This window comes from Stegodyphus dumicola, chromosome 12 (assembly GCF_044657685.1).
Source record: "Stegodyphus dumicola isolate Sdum_Otavi_A_Nest chromosome 12, ASM4465768v1".
Taxonomy (NCBI): Eukaryota; Metazoa; Arthropoda; class Arachnida; order Araneae; family Eresidae; genus Stegodyphus; species Stegodyphus dumicola.
This window is the reverse complement of record NC_140779.1, coordinates 119,784,680-119,805,263: the sequence shown is the minus strand read 5'-3', so window position 1 is coordinate 119,805,263 and position 20,584 is coordinate 119,784,680. Positions and strand designations below refer to the sequence as shown.

The window sequence follows — 20,584 nt, the reverse complement described above, 5'->3', positions numbered from 1 at the left end:
GTTAAACGACGTTTCCACTTGACGTTCCAACCTATTCATAACTAAAAATATTCTTTAATATTGTCATAAAGAAAAATCCCAGAACTGACCTAGGAACTGAAATGAGTAGAAAATAAAAAGGACTTACTTGAACTCTTGCATTAGTGCTGCTGTTGGTCTTCTTGGAGTCTCCAGTGCTGACACTGGGCGTTCCATTCTTCTTGCCAGGGGTCTTGGGAATTTCATTCGAGAAGAGGATCCTGGCAATTAATCCATACAAGATGCAAGACAAAATCAGGGGCAGAATGTAGAAGAGAACGAGATCTGTGAAGAAGTAGCCAGCATAGTGCTCTCTCGACAGGGCAAATGTGCATGTCTCCTTGTTCTGATGGCCTTTGTAATAAATGGGTTCAATCTTCGTTAGAATAAGCCAAGGGCAGCAGTAGATAGCCGCAAATATCCAAACCCCTATTATGATTTTCTTAGCTCTGTTGACTGTGCACACCATCTGTGCCTTCATTGGGTGACATATGGCTATGTATCTCTCTACTGTAAATGCAGTTATGGATAGAGATGATGCATTGATGCCAAAATACTGGAGGAAGACGAATATTGCACAGCCCCATCGTCCCAGTATCCATTCATCACCTGTTAAAGAATAGTAAAACTATGTATCAAAATAAACACCAATATTTTAGTATTCATGCATAATATTTAAGCAATGAACTTCGCTAAAGTAAATTCTGATTCGTAATGAATTTTATTATTCTTTTTAGTCAATAAATATGCAGAAATTTCAAGATACATTGTGAAATATTATGTGTTTATATCAGGTTTACTAAGACATTATTATTCTTGAACGTACATTACTATTTTTTATTGAACATTTTCAAAAAATAATAATATGTATTTCCTTATGTAATGCTCTACATCCCTCTATCAGTTGCCGAATGGTCAAATCGTAAAGCACTAATATTTCGAGCTTGCTAATGTAAAAGGCTGACATTACCTACATTACATTACCTTGGTTCGCATTCAGGCGGAACAGCTACGTAAGTCGTCTGTATAAACTAAATTCGAGACAGTTCCCATTAAGAAGTCCTTCACTGAGGCATATATATCCTCGGGCAAATAATATTCATGTGTCTTGTCATATTTAGGTAAGCTAATTGACTATATGGACTTACTTCCAAACTAACTTAACTCGAAAACTTCAGGTATCATTATTTAATTTTAAGGAAGCACTAATTTAATATTTATTCAGTAGATCCAGTTATTAAATTTCCGTTAATTAAGCTTAGAAAATCATTATTCCTTACTGGCTGTTTATTCTGAATGAAATACAGAAAAAAATATTATTCTTATAATTGCTTAAGATATAATAGATCTTTCAATTGTTTTTGTATAATAATGAATACATTTTTAAATGAGATTATAAAATCGTAAACTAAATATTTGTAATGTTATGATGTATATTTTTTCTTTTCGGAGTTTTAGTTTTTCAACTGCCATAAGAACAATTAATATTATCTCTCTTTCTCTCTCTCTCTCTCTCTATATATATATATATGTATATAATGAATAAATACAAAATAAAAAATAGTCCAAATCTAATCCAAAATTAAAAAAAAATAAAATAAAATAAAAAATACGTTTAAAATTTGTCCGATATTTAATTCGAAATAAAACGCAATGGCAAACGGTAAGAAACAGGTGGGCAAAATACTCCAAAACCAAAAATGAAACATATATATATATATATATATAAATGCTTATATGTTATTTAACAAAACCATGAACAAAATCAATAAATCCTATGATAGTTAAAAAGATAAGTAGTTAAAACGGTATTTCATTCTTATTCTAGAATTGAGGACACTTTTTGAAGCTGTTTTTGTGACTCGTTTGTTTAAAATTAACATATTTATTAATAACTGCAAAAAATATTGTTTTACCAGATCATTTAAGAGAATTCATTTCAAATAAAAATTCTGAGCAGCATTTCATATGTACAGAATACTTCAGATATATTATGTATAATGTTAACAAATTTTATAAAAATGGGATTGTAATTGAGAATTGTAAAACAAGAAAAAGGCAAAGAATCCGAACTTAAATCATCGATTACTATGAAAGCAGCTTTTCTTATATTGAGTAGGAAACGCCTAATAATAATTTATACAAAGGTGATATTGATGCTTAAAAATTGAGATGAAATTATATTCTGTTTAACATGAATATTGCGAAGCGGTACCACGTCTCTTGAACTGTGTTTTAAAGCCTCACTTTTGTAGACAATCCAGTATTGGCATTTAATTATTTGAGTTGTAGAAAACACATTTTCAATTTGATAAAAAATCAAGATCTGCCCATCCGATAAGTATAAAGTTAGCGTTGCTGCTTGCCGTGCTGTTGGTTCCGAGTTCAAAATCCGGAAAGTCTTGAATGCTATATGAGTATAGCATCTTTGCGGCACTGGGCATTTCAAATACAAGATGGATAAAAAATACTCTCGATCTGATTGGTAGTAGGGAAAGATTGAATGGGAGTCCTTAAGACCTAGTCTTCAATGCGTTCTTCTCCGTAAACTGGGACGAATCTGGCCAAACTTTTAGTGTCATCTAAAAGTTACCCAAATCCCACGGCAACGGCAGACGCATTCCTTTTCTCCTAGCCGCAATAAAATTTCTGGACTTGATCTCATGTCACCATTACACAATTTGGGTAAATTATCAAACAAAAATCAATATCTTATACAATTGCGTGGTAGCAGAAAAAAATTATTGTCTGAAGTCAATGTTACAACAGTCAGGTACTTTCAGTTAAAACTTGAAATTAGCCTTTTTTAGGTTTGCAGGTTTATTTCTAACGAAGAAACAAATATGTCCATGAAGTTGATCAAAATTAAGTGCATCAAGAACAGTTTGCTGAATGTGAGTCGTTTAGTCCGTGGTGTATGAATGCGATCCCAAAGCATAGATTCTAGCATCCTCAAGAGAGAAGAGGATTGTTACGATGTTAAAGAAGAGGATTGTTGAATTGAGCCTCCAGCAAAAAGACTGAAGAATTCTAGAAGTCTTTATTTTACTCGAGTTGTAAAGACATTAGGTTATTCCGAAGCAGGAGAGATGAAAAATGAGCAGCAGTTTCGCCGGGAATCAAATCACGGACCTCTGGAATACACGCCCAGCTTACTGACCTCTACACTACGAAGGAGTGCTAAGAAGGAGGAAGATATACCATGTAAAGTGAGTTCAAGCATTCCTTAACGACCAAACTTGGGTAATACGCAGTGTGAAAAGAAGCAGGCACCTGCTATTATTTCAGAGAAAAGTAATCGAAAAAATAGTTAAGGTGGCTGATCAGGCAGTACTAGGCAAAACGTTAGCGAAGAATGTAGACAGCATCAAACATAGCTGAGAGACCTGTGTTAGATTGTATGGAATGACATTATCCGTTGTATTTAAGGCTTATTTTTTGGGGAATTCTGTATTAGTTCTTTTCTGTTGTGCGTAAAACGTTAGCACACATTTTATATAAATAATTAGCTATCAGACACGTAGAAAAGGTCACCATGTAAGTAATTTACTCACTCAAATTTCAGTCAGTTTAATTCACAGAAATACCAAAAAAAAATGAATGAGTATCTACTAGGATTTATGAAAAAGAGAGATAAGAAAATAGTACAATATTTCATTATTATAACTTTGTTTGTCAACAACTCGATGTCGCAAGCAGGCAAAGGGGAATTTTTTCTCTCTGTCAAGCTTTTGCATCCCCCGCTCCGGAACACATCTGATCAATATTCCAATAACTGGCGACTGCTTTCCTTGAAGCAGAGTTTTCGGAAGTTATTGATGTCTGTATCTACCAATAAATATGATATAAACTTTTCTTTTATAAAGTTTCGAGACTTAATTCGTCAGAAATTTCATCTCAGAAGAAGCATGAACTGTCAATACCTTTCACAGTTATTACATGATAGTGTAAGCTTTAAAAGGAAGCCTGCGTGAATATTTTAACGGAGCGAAAGTATGACAGAGAAACTTTGTATATTTTTGCATCCAATGCAGATCCATAGAAAAGACAGTATATATTTTATTTTTCTTCGTTCAAGCTATACATATATCCCAGGACTACAAGCTTATTTTTGTCTAAGTATTTACTTGTTAAATAACGTTAGAAAGTTTACCTATCAATTAATATTTTTTGCTGTATTGGTAATATAATGAGTTTTAGATATTGCACACTGATTTCTAAAAATGATTAAAATGTATGAGTAAGTATGAAAAGAATGTAAAATAAACTAAAATATAATAAGAATTTCAAGAAGTTTTTAAAATGTGGAGTATTAATTTCCGTCACTGTATTCTCTTTTAAGTATATGGAAATATCTGACAATTGCAAAAAGTGACCAAAAACATTTTACTGGTATTTTTACCTTTAATTTGATGAATAATATGCCAATATTCAGACATACCTTAATCTCCAGAAACAATAAAGATGGTAATTGAATACATTAGCTACGACTGGGCAAGGAAAAATGAAATAGATAGCCCTACATAAACTTCATAATAATTCATTTAATTAATTTTGAATTAATCGGCAAACATTGTCCATATATGAAAATTATTATCCATGGAGGTAACAACAAAATTTATAATCTTGGATCATATCATATTCATGCATCTTTACTAGCTGAAAAACAAACAATTTTATAGAAATATACTGAAAAATGCATGGCATGTTTTTAGCGAAACCTACGCCAGAAACTGTACATAAAGCTTCAACATAAACAACTGTACATAAACAACTGTACATAAAGCATAAAGCTTCAACGGGCAATATATTCAATTAATGCCAAAGATGAGTTATTGAAAACATCTAACTATTATCCAGAATCTTTACAAAGGAAATGATTTAAAAGTAACTGAGGACAAATATAAAAAAAAAGATTTCACTTACCAGATAACATTGAATCTGAAAATTCCTGAAAAGACGACCGATATTTTGAAATGAATATCAAAGTAATGGATAGTTATTGAATTACTTTTAAATCCATTACAGAATGCACAGCCGAGTCGTTGTTCATGAATGGTTGAAACCGACTACGTATACTGCATATAAATTGGAGATTTGCCAACAAATCAAACATAATGATCGAGTCCTTCGTAGGTAATTTTCTGTAGACATTTTTGAGTGTATCTGCTATGAGAATCATTTGTTCGGAAAACCGTATTGAGAGATGAAGCAACATTTCGTGTTTGAGGAAAGGGTAATGGATATCACTGCAGGATTTGGGTGTCAGAAGACCTGCATTTTGTAAGTGAAATTGCGCTAGGTAGCATTTAAATCAATGTTTGATGCGCACTAACTCAACAAAGTGATTGGTCCCATCGTTTCTCAGAGTCATCAATTAATTCGGATGATTACTTCGATATGATGAGATTGTTTGCCATACCGCAATTAGAAGAAATACAGCAAACTTTGTTTTCCAACAGCAGGAGGACCTTCTGTCATTGGCTATTCATTTGTATGTTACTTGATGAAACATTCGCTGATTGTTGGATTGGTAGAGACGGACCAATTTTACAGCCAATCCGTTCTCCGAAAATCAGCACTCGACTTCTTTTTCTAGAAATACTTGAAGATCCGAGTTTATGCTACAGAGATTCGCCACTTCAAAGAATTAAAACGTCGAATCACCACAAAAACATCTACTGTGACACCAAAAATGCTTAATAACAACCGGAAGAAAATCGGGAGTAAAATTTATGGTCTCTAAGCAACTAATGATGCTCATTTTGAAGTGTACTGATATGAAATTATTTGAAATGATAAATAAACTTCAGTCAGTCTATATATTATCCCGTATCATTAAAAACATATCTTTATCTGGTGTATAAATTATGAAAGCCCTATTTATTAACATTTTTATCCTTGTTCTTACGTGCATGTGCTAAGTTTAAATGAGTTATAGTATCCAATGATCATTTTAATGCCGTAAAAGGCATGGCAATATCAGGAATAAAGTTTGCAAAATTTGGTACTATTCGTAAACAGAGATTTATGGTCTAAAGAATCCTTACATCGGAATTTATGAATATAAAGCTATAAATTCACGGACAAGATCATTTAAAGGAATAGATTTCGACAGGAACTCGAAATGTAAGGATTCGATTTCCGGAAACTTTAAGTAAGCGATAAATTTCTGGATATAAGGGAGACGACAGAATATTTCTGCCGCAGGGAGTAGTGAATTCAGAATATTCAGAATAAAAGGACTAACTTAAAACTCAGATTTTATGAGGAGGTAAATCTGGCTGTTATCCTATAATGTATAAACCGCATGTGCACTTGTATGAATACGAAATGTGTTTTGCATTCGAATCTTCACATTTTCAGTGAACGTAAAGAATTGATGACAAAAGAGTTTATAAACATGGAAAAAAATTTATTTTATTGAATTTACATCATAAAGCAGTTGGGAGAGTAATGCATAAAAATGCGTTTTTTTAAATTGATTTTCCTGTATAAATATTTATATTGCGAGTATATCCTCTAGATCAGGGTTTCTCAACCGGTGGTATGCATACCACTTGTGGTATGCAAAGAAGCAAAGTATTTTTAACTATTAAATTCAAAAATTAATTCCCGAACATCCTGATTGAGTTTTTTTCTCTAACACTCGTGAATTTATGCAATCTGAGCTTTGTTCAAGAGTAGTGGTGGTTGTAGTACTTTGTAGTGGTGGTACTAAAGGTTTCCAATTTTTGTTTAGGTGGCACGCGTTAGTCAAAAGATTGAGAACTACTGCTCTAGATGATGTTCTACGGAATACTGAATAGATAGCGCAGCAACTGAACTATCATTGATAGTCAACATTATGTTTCTGAATCAAAGCCACACTTTAAGTTGGAAAAAAGTAAGTATCTGATTTTGTAAGAATCATAGGGGATGTCCAATAACTTTCTGTTGTTAGCATGAATTGGCTCTTAATCTTGAAACGAAATTTGGTGGCCTATCACTTTAAATATCTGAACAACGTTTCAGATTGATGCCCCGAAGTATTATTGCACTGTGTAATTTATTAAGAAATGAAAAAATAGAGAATGTGCATGGATGCAAGTATGTCTCTCCCATTGTGTGTGATTGGTGGTTAAATTCTGAGCTCTTTTAGATATTTTTATTATTCTTTTTATTTTAGTTTCAGTTTCTCAATGAAAAGAAAATGGAATATCATAGTCAGTAAAATTAATCATCAGATGTCCAACATAAATGCTTATGATATTCATTAAGATGGGTTTCTAATCACTCATTTTTAACTATTTTCCAGATGTCAACCACATTCATAGGATCACATATACTTAGTATTCTTTTGCAGATGAAATGCAAGTTGGTTGACATGATTAATGGTGTAACGGTTAGCACACTCGGCGTGTATTTGAGAGGTTCATGTTCGAGTCTCGGCGAGGGCATTGCTCATTTTCATGCCTCCTGATACAAAACAACCTAATGTCCCTACAGTGGCGTCCGAAATAAAAGGTGGTGTATGATGATTCTTCTCCGCCAGGATTTGGCGATTGGGTCCCTTAATCATCAGTCGCCCTATAAAAGGGGAAGTATATGGTATATTTTCTCTCTCCTTTCTGCATGCCTTCGTGGTGTAATGGCAGCACACTCGGCGAGGCCACTGCAGATCTTTCACGTTTTACTGCTTCAAAATACCTAATGACGTTATAGTGGCGCTCGAACTAAAAGGTGGTGGATGATTCTTCACCACTAGGATTTGGCGATTAGATCCCCTAATAAGCAATCGCACTTTAAAAGGGGGACCATTTTTCCTGTTGCAGTTTTTTTTTTTTTCCAAAAATGTAAATATTCTGGAAATAAGCACGATTAGAGGCCCTGTGAATTGTGGCCATAAATGCCAATTCAAATAAAAATTAATGTTTAATCTTACTCGGCTGCCGATTTTCCGCTTCAATATGAGTCTACTTTCTAAGCCATCATTGCTACGTCCTTTTGATTACATAAACACACACACATACAGAGAGCGTTCACACATTTTTGTAACGATTTTGTAAAGATTTATATGTAAACAAACCTTAGAATTTTGTTCCCTAATAGATTATGTTTGATAGCCCTTCTATTGAACTATCATATTGCATATCTTGATTTCCAAAATAAAATTTTTCTAAAAACATCTAGGTTGATTTTATTCCACTCCTCCTTTACAATCTCACAGTGTCCATCCAATGTTTTGGGATGACACTTATAAAGAGCTTGTTTCAAAAGTCCAAATGCACAATAATCCATAGAAGACACATCAGGAAACTTAGATGGGATGTACTTAAAAGGAACAGCTTCAATTCCGGTTTCATATCTCATTTTTTCAAAAAAAAAAAAAAAAAAAAACAGAGCAGTAGATTTAGCGGTATGTCTTTGGAGCCTTATCCTGATGGAACTTAACACAGCGAAGATTGTTCGGATAAAGAGCCTTATCCTGATGGAACTTAACACAGCGAAGATTGTTCGGATAAAGAGATGGCATTTCTTCTTTAAAATTAAGTGTTAAAACATATTTCTGATCGCAATACGAATTAAGTTTGTCATTTTTTTCAATTTTTCTTATTTTAAATTTTCCGTTATAAGAGAATCTAGTAATAACCGTAAAACTTTACTAAAACTTTTCTTGTTTTCTCTGAGTCTTTTTCTCCTCTTTTTCGGTACTTTTTCTTCTACGATCATATACGTATATCCAACGTATATATATTTCCATTTTTCAACTTCCAAATAATTTTCATACAACAATCTGCACTTAGTCTTACGCTGAGAAACATGTTTCTGCGTTAGGCGATGAACATGTGTTCTTTTGCTTTGATTAGCTTTAAACCAGATTTTATAGTTTTGTTCACTGTTGCTACAGAGATATTTAATAATTATGTAATAGCCCTTCGGAGGGCTGGCTTTTCCTTTAAAACTTGAGAAACGATTGTAGATTTAATAAGCGCTGTCCGTATCTTTGTTGGGTATGAATATTTTGCTTTTTTCACAGTCAGATGTAAACTTTGACGTTTCGTTCCTTTCATATTAATTATGTCACTTATTGTACATGTAGAAATATTAAAACCATGCTTTTTACATCTTTTTTAATAACTTAATAACTGAATAAGAGTATTTCTCCTCGGACAATGCAAAAATATAGCCTTCAATCTATTGTTTATTTTTCAGCGATATTTTAAAGAAAATAATATTTTTTAATACTGCAGACAATACTCAAACCTTATTTCAATTTGATGCTAATCACGTAAAATTCATATTTAAATTCATAGACAAAATCAAAATCGTTATAAAAATGTGTGTCAAATTCGGTTTAAATATATATATATATATACATACTAATATTCGAATTGGAATTCTCGCATTTAGTATTTGGTTTCATCTTAACATGGTATAATCTAATTTTGTCAGAGGCAATTGCTACAGAGAGATGTCTTTGCAATAAATTTTCAAACGAGCTAGTAAATTAAACCTAGTTTCAAACAACGATGGAATGAAAGAGGAACTTCAAACACCAAAAAAGCGCTGTTCGGCTGTGTTTCATTCTTTGTTAGATGTCAGGGCAGATTGTCTTACCTTATCTTCAGATCGAGAAATTTCTAAAAACTGCAGTTGTGATAAAACCATATTAAAATTGCCCCCCCCGTAGCAATTTTACTTTGCCGCGGTTCCGAGAAGCACCGAATAAAAAGAAATGACAAGCATTATTAAGACACAATAACACGCCGAACAAATACTAATTCAGAAGTCAAACGACAAAAATCAGCGTTATATTTTCAAATATTCACAGGACTAGTTTCGATGGTTTTACCGAATCAGCATCCTGAGCTGCAAAAGTGCAAATGAACGAGATAGGATATAATGATTAGATAAGAAAGCATGAACAGAAAGGAAGCTAGTGGCGCCATCTGTTGATGAAACCAGAACTATAACATAATTTCTTTAAAGGCCGAAGGCAAAGATGGATTGACCTAATTTCAAACCATATTTGATTCCAATCCATCTTTGCCTTCGGCCTTTAAAGAAATTATGTTTTAGTTCTGGTTTCATCAACAGATGGTGCCACTAGCTTATGTTCTGTTCAATCTTTCTTATCTTATCTAATGATTATATCCTATCTCGTTCAGTTGCGCTTTTACAACTGAGGATGGTGGTTCGGTAAAACCATCGAAACTAGTCCTGTGAAAATTTGAAAATATAACGCTGATTTTTGTTGTTTGATTTCTGAATTAGGACAAGCATTATGTTCCTTGTGTGTTCAGAAATGAAAGTGACAATAGACCCATAAAATAGCCAAAATATACTATTCCAAACACACTCAGTTCACCCATCTCCACAACCGTCTGTACATGATGTGCCTAAATATATAGAATAAGAACATTCCGTGCAGAAATGCTTTGTATATTTTCAAGTTATAGAAGAAGCATCCAACTTTGAGCTCACATTACATCTTGATGATCATAAATACGTTAGTAGGCAGTCTCGCTTATCAGAGGTCAGACAGTACTTATCTTCGTTTTTCTCCTTCTCCATTCCTCCTTATTTCCGAACTTCTAACATTCACACTATTCTCATTAGTAATGATCTATTGCACCCATCTGTTCTTAAATTTTATTTACCGCATTAAGAGGCTAAGACTATAAAACTAGTTATGCTATAAGTGATTAAAAACTACTAGTATATCATTAACGCTAGGAAAATGAATAATATGAAATCTCGTCAGACTTTGAAACAGTATATTGCCCATGTTTGTTTACTATAAGAACTGTATTTCTCATTTTTCATTTCTCTTTTGCGCATTTAATTAAAATATAAATCGCTTTAAGGATAAGATGAAAAATGTACCCTAGCAGAATATTTTAGTACATTAAATTATTTATAAGTACAGTATACAATATATTATTATATAATACATATATATTATTGCATTATTTAATACTTTGTAACATCGCTTCTCATAATTTATTGAAATAAGCTCTTAAGCATTATTACATATGATTTGCTTTTATCCTGTATAATTTAGCTTTCGTTATTATCCATGGTTATAAATAACTTCAGAAAGTTTCTGAACGTATTCCCTGGGAATATCATACCACTCACAAATTTCCTTTTCTCTTGCATATATGGGCTGCGCAGCAGCAGATCTGTTTATATAATGTACACTCAAGCAACAGTATAAAGATTTAGAGCCCCCTTGTGATCACGTATATTTCAACATCTATGAAAAGTGGTCTGTTTTTGGTTATGGATGTTTTAACAAAGAAATAGAAAATGATCCATTTTTGCTGAATCATATGGTCATAGGAGCTCATGTGTGATATTTAGCCAGTGATACACTAATGCAATGTCGTATGGTTACTCGTGGATGTATTAATGTGTAGAAAAAATACAACCGCGGCTGAACGAGAATATTCCTTTGCAACGATGGGAATCCTTGGTAGACATGGCGTCTTCCGACAATATTTTTGTATGCCAAACTGTCAGGCAGGAGTTCGTCCTAAGACTATGCACCTAAATAAGGTCTGAGACCACACTCTTTTACAGCTGACCCCGTATTCGTCCGATAGATTTCAGTCCATAATTAAAAGTAATGAAATATTAAACATTCCACAAAATATTAAATTAGAAAAAGAGAAATATGAGAGATACTGTATCACATTTCATAATGTAATTAATCTACATAAAAGCATTTAAAAGCACAGAAAATAGAATGAAATACAATGCAAGTAGGTTGTTATATTTACCAGTGTTAGTGATGAATTTAAAATATAGTAAATCGTACCTATTAATTAAATGTTCCATCCTTGAAATCAGATACATAAAAGAAAATGCAAACATTGAAATAATTAAGGACTTAAAAATATTTCTAGCATAAACACACAGTATTTAACAAATCACCTGCGATTTTAATTACTTCATTTAAAGAGAAGAAATTATTACATTCCGCACGAAGTAAGACAACATTTTCATTCTCAGTCACACAATTCATTAATCAGATACTTCTCTAATCTAAATAGTTTCCTTATATGCAAATGATATTACTTAAAATGAATAATTGCGCTGGCATTCGTATGATCACGAAGTAAGTGTTTCTGCTATTTACCAAGGAATAATTTAATACGCTTGAACATAATCCCTTTCACGCTGTTGAAATGTTTGTTAGAAAATATTAGTTAAATCGTTGAAAAATCTGGCCGTCAACTGAGAAAATATTTTATATACTCTTTCCTGCCTATTAGATATGTTTATATTAAACCCCATTATATAATACAATAGTATATGTTTCATGACCCAAATTATTAAGAAAAGAAAAGAAACGAAAATCTGAAAGGTTTCAGATTTTAAATTACGTCCAAAAGGGCATTTTTTTTAACATTTTATCTGTTACCTCTATTTATTAAATATCACGTTCTTCGCACTTAAACTATAAAATTCAGTTCAAGAGCAATATCGCAAAATAGTTTTAAATTGAGCATATCTTTAGCATTTTCGATACAGAGTCTCGCGCGCTGGAGATAAAAATGTTTTTCTGTATAACATTGCCATTGCTTGCTTTGAAATCCTTGAGTTTGTTAATCAAAATTCGTTAAAGTTTTACAAACTATGAAATCGATAATAAGACAAATTCCAAATTTTAAATTTGGGCTTCCACATGCCCATATTCGCAGTAGGATTACGTCATTCAAAATTCGATGGCCCTATATGTTTTATTACAATGCGAGAAATAGACATACATTTAATCAAATTTTTCATTATTTAATTTCTTCAAATATAATGCAGGACACTAACATTGTGTGGAAACATTTTGAAAAGTGAAACGGACATTTATAGAGAACCAACGCAAAATCGCAAAAACGAAAACAATAGTCCTTCAGGAATAAAGCATTTTTGGACTAAAAAAATACAAAATGAAGCAAAAATTTTTGGCAAAATTTAAGATAAAAATACATCTAAGGAGCAAATTTAATGATATTATACCGAAGCAGAGGCCGAGAAGTAAAATCGCTGAATATTGGTTCATTTCATAGGATCATTTCATAGAAACATTTCAACCTGGTTCGATTAAAAGCAAACAGGTTGGTTGCATGTGGGTTTTCGAGGTTTTCCCTATCTGTAACGTATATAGGAGCCAGTTTTCCTTTGAAAGTCCTCCATGAATTCACCCGCTCCTTAGGCATATAGTCCTAGTGTTCTTTGCCATAATCAACTAAAGAAAACAGAAAAAAACCGAAGCAGTTTCATCTTAGCCTTATTTTCAAATCTTAACCTTATTTCCAGATTCTGAAATAAAACTTAAATATTAAAGTTAATAAAATCTTTTAATCGGGGTTACTTTAGTAAGAGCATTAAAATGTTTTAAAGCAGTTATTGATTTTCATATTTTCGATTATATATGTCCAAAAACAAAATCTTGGAGCTGCTAACAACAGCGTAATTTAAATCAAAACTGTGAGGGAGAAATTTAACTAAATCTTATTATCCTTAAATATGTCATTCCTATATTCTGACTTCTATTGGTCCTCGAAATCCTATCAGTATCCTACAGGATATAAATAAAATTACTATACTGCAATTTGTATGCTTGCGGGTTATGATTTTACCCACACTTGACTAAGACTATTATGATAGATAATTTATCGTATGTTTTTATGTTTATTTATGCATTTTATAGGAGGCTAAATTAAAACGATTTTTATATATTGCATTAAAAAGCAGAAAATTTTGAAAATCACACATCTGAGTTATAAGCAAAGTTTGCGTTACATTTTATAAGGTATTTCTCCCGCCTTCTTAGCATGCCTTCGTAGTGTAGCGGTCAGCAAGCTCGACGTGAATTCGAGAGGTCCGTGGTTCCTGTCCCGGTAAGGGCATTGCTCATTTTTCATCCCTCCTGCTTTAAAAATATGCCTAATGTCTCCACACCTTTATGAAGACTCTTTTTATTTTTTGCTGTATCCATTGGAGTAAATGTCACTTCAATCCGTTTATTATTATTTTTTTTTTTGAAAAATTTCAGCTAAAGAAATAAATGATTTTTGAAAAGTTACAAAGTTTTGTTACACTTTACATCTTGAGAACTGTTGATATCAAAGACTTTTTTAATTCATTTGATGATGCGAAAATGATGACTAGTTCGACCGGTAACAAAGATACATGAGAAAACTTTCAACACAAAAATAGAAAAATCTGAAAGGGCTCAGATTTTAACGCTCTCACAAAAGGTTTTGTTAATGTTTTTCTGCGCTCTTTCTAAGCTCGCAGTCTACCAGTTTGCTTATGCAATCTCTCCTCTAACCCCCCCCCTTTTTTGTCATTTTAGCTTTATTATTAAGCATCATTTTATTCGCACTTACTCCATACATAATTCAACAGCCCAAATTTTAAAAGCAGCGTGTGTGTTTGGAATTCCCGATGAAGTTATATTTTCCTATTTTTTTCAGTCTTTTCTCAGTTTATTAGAACTCATTTTCTAATTTTTTTAGTTTTTCAGTACACTTTCCTTAAAAATGGCTTTCAAAACTCTTTTTCTTTTTATTATTAACGTTTTGTTATTCAATTTATTAATTAAACACCCCGCTCTTCGTACTTACGCGACATAAAACTCAGGTGAATAGGAAAATCATGCAATATTTTAAAACAGCATATCTTTAAACTTTCCGAGAAACAATCTTGCTCTCTGGAGATAACTTGTTTTAATCCGTAAAGTGTTGCCACTGCTTCCTTTTAAATCGTTGAGTTTGTTAAAAATTCATTTAAGTTTTACAAAATATGAAATATTAAATTTGAAATTCAAAATTTGGGCTTCCAAGAGTACATGCTTGGGTGGAGGACTACGTTACTCAAACTTTAAAGGCCCTAGTCGTTTTTTTACGGTGCGAGAAGCACCCACATATTCATCCACATTCTTCATTATTTAATTTCTTTAAAAGTAATGCAAGTAATACAGGGCGATCACATTTCGTGGCAACAGTTTCAAAATTAATTCAGACTCTTAAAGTGATACCTGTTTGATTAATAACAAGAATTCTATTTTGATCTTAGAAACTTTCTTGTAAAAAATCTGTCATAGTAAATATACATATGTGTTGAAAAAGTTTAAAATTGAACCGCTCGAAGGAGTTTAGACATCAAAATTTGAACCACATAAACAAAAGGAAACAAATGAAGTTAAATTAAATGTGTAAGTTCTAAATAAAAGAAAACTTTTATAATGCTTGAGCTTATAAGATATTTCTCCCCCTTTCCAAGCGTGCCTTCGTCGTGTAACGGTAGCACGCTGGGCCGGTATTCCAGAGGTCCGTGGTTCGATTCCCGGCGAAGGCGGTTGCTAATTTTTCATCTCTCCAGCTTCCAAAAAATCCTAATGTCTCTACAGTGGCGCCCGAACTAAAAGGATTGTGTATGATGATTCTCCACACCCAGGATTTGGCGACTAGGTCCCCTAAGACCCTAGTCGCCCTTTAAAAAGGGGAGTATATAAGGTATTTCTCCCGCTTTCCAAGCGTGCCTTCGTGGTATAACGGTAGCGCGCTGGGCCGGTATTCCAGAGATCCGTGTTTCGATTTCCGTCGAAGGCGGCTGCTAACTTTTCATCTCTCCGGCTTCTAGAATTTCCTAATGTCTCTACAAGCTTATATTGCCATTAAGTAACTCTATTTGCGTGTTGCAAAGATTAATAACTTTACTAACTTGATCAAATATGCCTTAATATTAAATTAAATTTTAATTTAGTTTAAACTTTGTAATATTCCGTTTAACTCATCGTTTTCTTACTTTTTAGTGTAGCATGATGTCAAAAATTATTCATCAATCTAATCATTTTTATTCGTGCATTTCTCTTTAAAACTGAAGAAAATGACCCAAAGCAGATATATATAGCAAAATATTAGATCAAAACTCTAAAACACAAGTAGCACGTTATCACTGTATCTTGTAAGTACCGCAGAGATAGTTAAGAATGTAAAGGGCTATTAATCAAAATCACGTTTAATAGACGGCACCGACTCATGCTTAGAGAAGCCATTAACTTTGGCTTTAAATCAGAGGTAATGGATTACTGATAAAATTTAAGTATTGACTAAGGGCATAGCAGTTTAACTAGCGCGGAACCTGGCTCTGATCGAAATAGGCATAACCGAGCTTAGTGGTAAGAATACTGATCAATAGAGAATAAAAGTTAGCAACGTGCCCTTCAAGCAATCGGAACACTCCCGGATTTCACTCTCCAAAACCTGGCTTAAAATATTTTCTTCTTGCTATCTAATTTGAATATCGCCCTAGTTAGAAATTTACATTATGGCAGGAACATGGGAACGTAGCTTACAGAAAAGGAAATTAACATAAAATAAAGTATTACAGACTTAAATGATACTTTACAACAGGATTTACGGCTCACCAGCGGCCGAGCGGTAAAGTCGCTGAAATCTGGTAGTTCGGTCCGAGGTTCGAATCCCGCGAACGGTCTGGCTGCATGGGCGTTTTCGTGGTTTTCCCCATGTGTAACGTGCATACGAGCCAGTTTCTCTTAGAAAGTCCTCCACGAAGGCATCCCTCCCCTTAGGCAGATAGCCCTAGTGTGCTTTGCCATAATTAAATACACCACACCACAACAGGATTTACATTTTTGTATTGAAAACATATATTTTTTATTATTAATTATTGTAGATTTCAATTAATTTTTGATTAATTGAAATCTACAGTAAGAAATATAAAAATCCGTCTTATGTAAAACGTAAGTTATTAATCCATGTATTAATAAAAATACATGTTAACCGAACAACAAGTGCTAATAAAACATATTTGTATAATTACAATTTGTTTCTGTATTTCCAAACAAAAACTGTCAAGAAATCTAAAATGTTTCCGTTCTTAAAAGATAATTTCGAAACAGCGGATGAAAAACGTGAGGGAAAAATATATTAGTAGAGTTCAGTTCTTTCCTGCATAATGAAATGCGCATAAATATTTTGGTCCCAGATGGGAACCGTCCAAGCGATCGCTGAAAGGAGTAACTTTGAAAGCTGACACATAAACATATTGTTGATATTATAACAAAAGAAAATAAATTAGTCCACAAAAGAAGGAATTAAAAGAGAAGCTCTCAAGTTGCATTCAGAAAAAAAATTCTTCATTCAGAAAAAAAATATTGCAACCTATTTAACACGTTGCATAACTAACTCTGTTTTTATGGGTGTTGTTATTTTGCTTGAACATTTGAGATGTTATGCAGCAGGAAATTAGTATTTAGCAAAAAATTACATAAAATATGGGCGGTATATGTACTTTGTTTATTTAATGTTCTACCATATTTTATTCTGAAAAATAGTAGTTATAGAATTTTAATATAACCTGTTTATTAGCTAGCTTAAAATAAAGATAATTTCGACCCTTTCTGAAAATTCTGGCATTCAGATTTAATATCACTCATATATGCACTGGATCATGTCCAAATTAAAAACACGTTTAACTGAGATACGCAAACTTTGTATTTTTTCTTACTTCTTCAATATAAAGAATAAGAAAAAACAAAAAAAGGAAAAAAAGATAAATTAATTGAGTGTTACGACGAAACGTTCATCTGAAATATAAATAAATCTTTGGTTTTCTGTTTTGGTTCTCAGTACTTGACTTCTGTCTTTATATATTATGTTATAAATTAGAGTAAGTTTTAAAAAATTAAACTAAGGTCATAATGAAATATTTGTAAAATTTATGTGTATTAAACAAAAAATATTATATTAGAACAGCTGTTCAAAATTGAGAAAAAATCGAATGTAGGTAACACAATAAATGTTATTCTGGATTTTATAACTACATACCTCTTGAAATTTACGCATGAATACGAGTAGTTTCCCTTAAAGTGTCCTCCAAGAAGAGATTCCTCCTCTCAGGCAGATAGCTTCCGTATAATTTGTAGGAATTCAAAAAGTATAAATGCAAAGTGGAAATTTCTCCTTTTTCCGTTTTATTTCGAAAAGGTAATAAAGCACAATTTTGTACCTTAAAATGAGAATATTTTACTGATATGTAAGTTTGAACTTGTTTATATAAATGTACTACAAGTTCATATTTAATTATCATAAATGGGTTATGATACTTTGTTGAACGAATTTAAACATCTTAAATAACTTTGTTAAACAGTATAACAAACTTGTAAATAAAGCGAAATTACATTTTAACAGAGCATAAATAATTATTGAACATACGCTAAAAATTAAACGTAATAAAAGCACATAAAATCGAATTTTGCTGTATAAAAGCAGTTTATGCAAAATATCCGAAGCAGAACTGGAAATGATTTCTGAGAAAAAGTATTTATTAAAAGATTTATTAATACAATAGTCATTCTAGAACATAATCTTTGTGTTGATTTTACGGAAGGAAATTGAATTTCTTTCTATTATTTGAAAATTAAATAGAAATGCTAAACCTGAATAGAGAGTTTAGCATTTAAATAAAAATGCTAACCTCTCTTTTCCAAATTATTTATGTAATCGAGAAAGGAAATAATTGTTACTTTGGAACCTTCAAAAATGATTTTATAAATGATATTTAAATTTACTTTCATTCATTTTATTTTGGCGTTGTGGAAGCTGTGTGATTAGCATTTAAATATGTTTGGAACCGATAGTTTTCATTCATATTCCATTCATTTCTTAAAAATATTTTGTTTTTATTTTATTTCTGAAAAACATATTTTCTTATTTAATAAACCGGATATGTCGATCTGAGAGTTTTACGTAAATTCATTCCAGCTTTATGAAACAATTAATATAAATAAACTGTCAAAAAGAACCCGGAAATGTTTTCTTAATAAATGTGTTTGAGTATCTTTATTGAAATTATTATTCTAATCGAATTTCTTTGAAGTGGCAATATGTACTTTTGTAGACGCTCTATTTAAAAATGCAAATTCCAATTCGTTATCAAAATGCTTTCTGAGTTAAAAAGAATTTGCTTGAATGAAAACGAATGATTACTATAGAGAGAGATTAAGAGGCTTTCTTTCGCAGATTATCTATTTCCTGTATATCTTCTGATTAGGAAAAAATAGCATTACCCTTTGTAGACCGACTGAAATAAAGTGCAAAGACTTCTCTAATAACTCCTTTGAAAATACATTGAATTCGATTTGCGTTTAACTTTCTGAAATAATAGCTGGAATGATTTACCGTCAAGCTTAAGCGATAGAGGTCAAGCTTAAGCGATATATTTTAATTTTATTATTGCAAACAGCAAAATACAGTTTGGCGTTTGGTAAATAAATTAAATATTACTTCCTATTATTTAATGGAGAACTTTCAATATTATAGCAAGGTCTTTACCGTAATTTTATGAAATTCAAGAGGGGTAAACCTCTTAGGTTACTTATGTTTGTTTTATCATTCTCTGGTCTACATATTTTGCTTAGTGCCTTTATTTTGACGGGAATTATTTTACACATATGAGGAATATGCATAACAGCATTGCTGATGTTCTATAGTTCGACTATAACTATAGTTCGACCGCCTCATCCGCAACCATGAGCGCAAACACGCATGCGCCATTCGGACCGAATTATTCTCAAAATAGCGTGCAAGGATGTGAAATTTCTTTCCCTCCAGCATAGCTCTTTCTGGAGAAGAGAAGACCTTTCACGTCGCAGTAAGTAATACCACCCCTTTTGGACGAGTCTATGTGTTTTGGCAGAATGCCAACCAGGGTTGCGCTTGGGATGGCCGAACTATAGCTACAAAATCGTTGTTTAAATGCTATATAATCTATTAAAGATCTTGCTATTGTTTCAGGGGTATAAAGCAGTTCAGAGGCATATCTGTTCACGCTTTTGCTAGACAAGTGTTACAGTTTAATATATACATTATAGTCGCCATTTTCTTGACAAAGATTCCTCAGTTTCTGGTGCAAGAGCTTTATTATTATTTTCATTCGCAACGGAAAATATTCACAAAACTTTATTTTAGGGATATATAACAGATAAGAATTTTTATAGGAATCATAATTAAATGGAAATCATTCGCCTATTTTAATGCAGTTATTAAGCAAAATACATATCTGATTATTTAAATCGGCTTTACTCTTATATTCGCCCTAAGATCACCAACTGTGTCGATATATGTTCTGCGCTGGTTTTTGGCGCAATTGCGGTGTTGTGCTTTGGTTTTGGAGACAATGTTATTTGTATGGCAACCCTTTTGATGTTAAAACTTAACTCTTTTGCTGCAGTGGTTTAATTGCTCATTGGTTCGTGTCGTGAGTGTTTTGAAATGGCCTATGTTGCAATGATAGACGTGGTGGCAAGATTTCAGTCGCGTATTTTAGATTGTGTGTAAAGTAAATTTAGTATTAAAAGGTGCGATGTTGGAGTATTTAACGAGTCTTTTGTTCACGGGTGTGTTTATGAGGATCAAAATGTATTTTTGGAATTTCTGTGGGACTTTTAAAACGGAGTCCGAAATGCGGAGCTGCTATGAGAACACGGACGAAGAAGGGCGTTTCTGATAGTTCTTGTGTGGATTTGCAGTCAAATGCTTGCTGGTAAAGT

The 20,584-nt window shown here is 32.5% G+C and overlaps 1 protein-coding gene across 1 annotated transcript in view; it reads right to left on the bottom strand.

The window, feature by feature from the left end:
* The window catches only part of LOC118186609 (thyrotropin-releasing hormone receptor-like), a 529,209-nt gene that overhangs the window by 420,944 nt on the left and 87,681 nt on the right, over positions 1-20,584 (bottom strand). Inside the window, exon 2 of the mRNA XM_085806891.1 lies at positions 128-627. Within this exon, the coding sequence (XP_085663017.1) occupies positions 128-627 (500 nt within the window). The remainder of the gene's footprint in view (positions 1-127; positions 628-20,584) is intronic.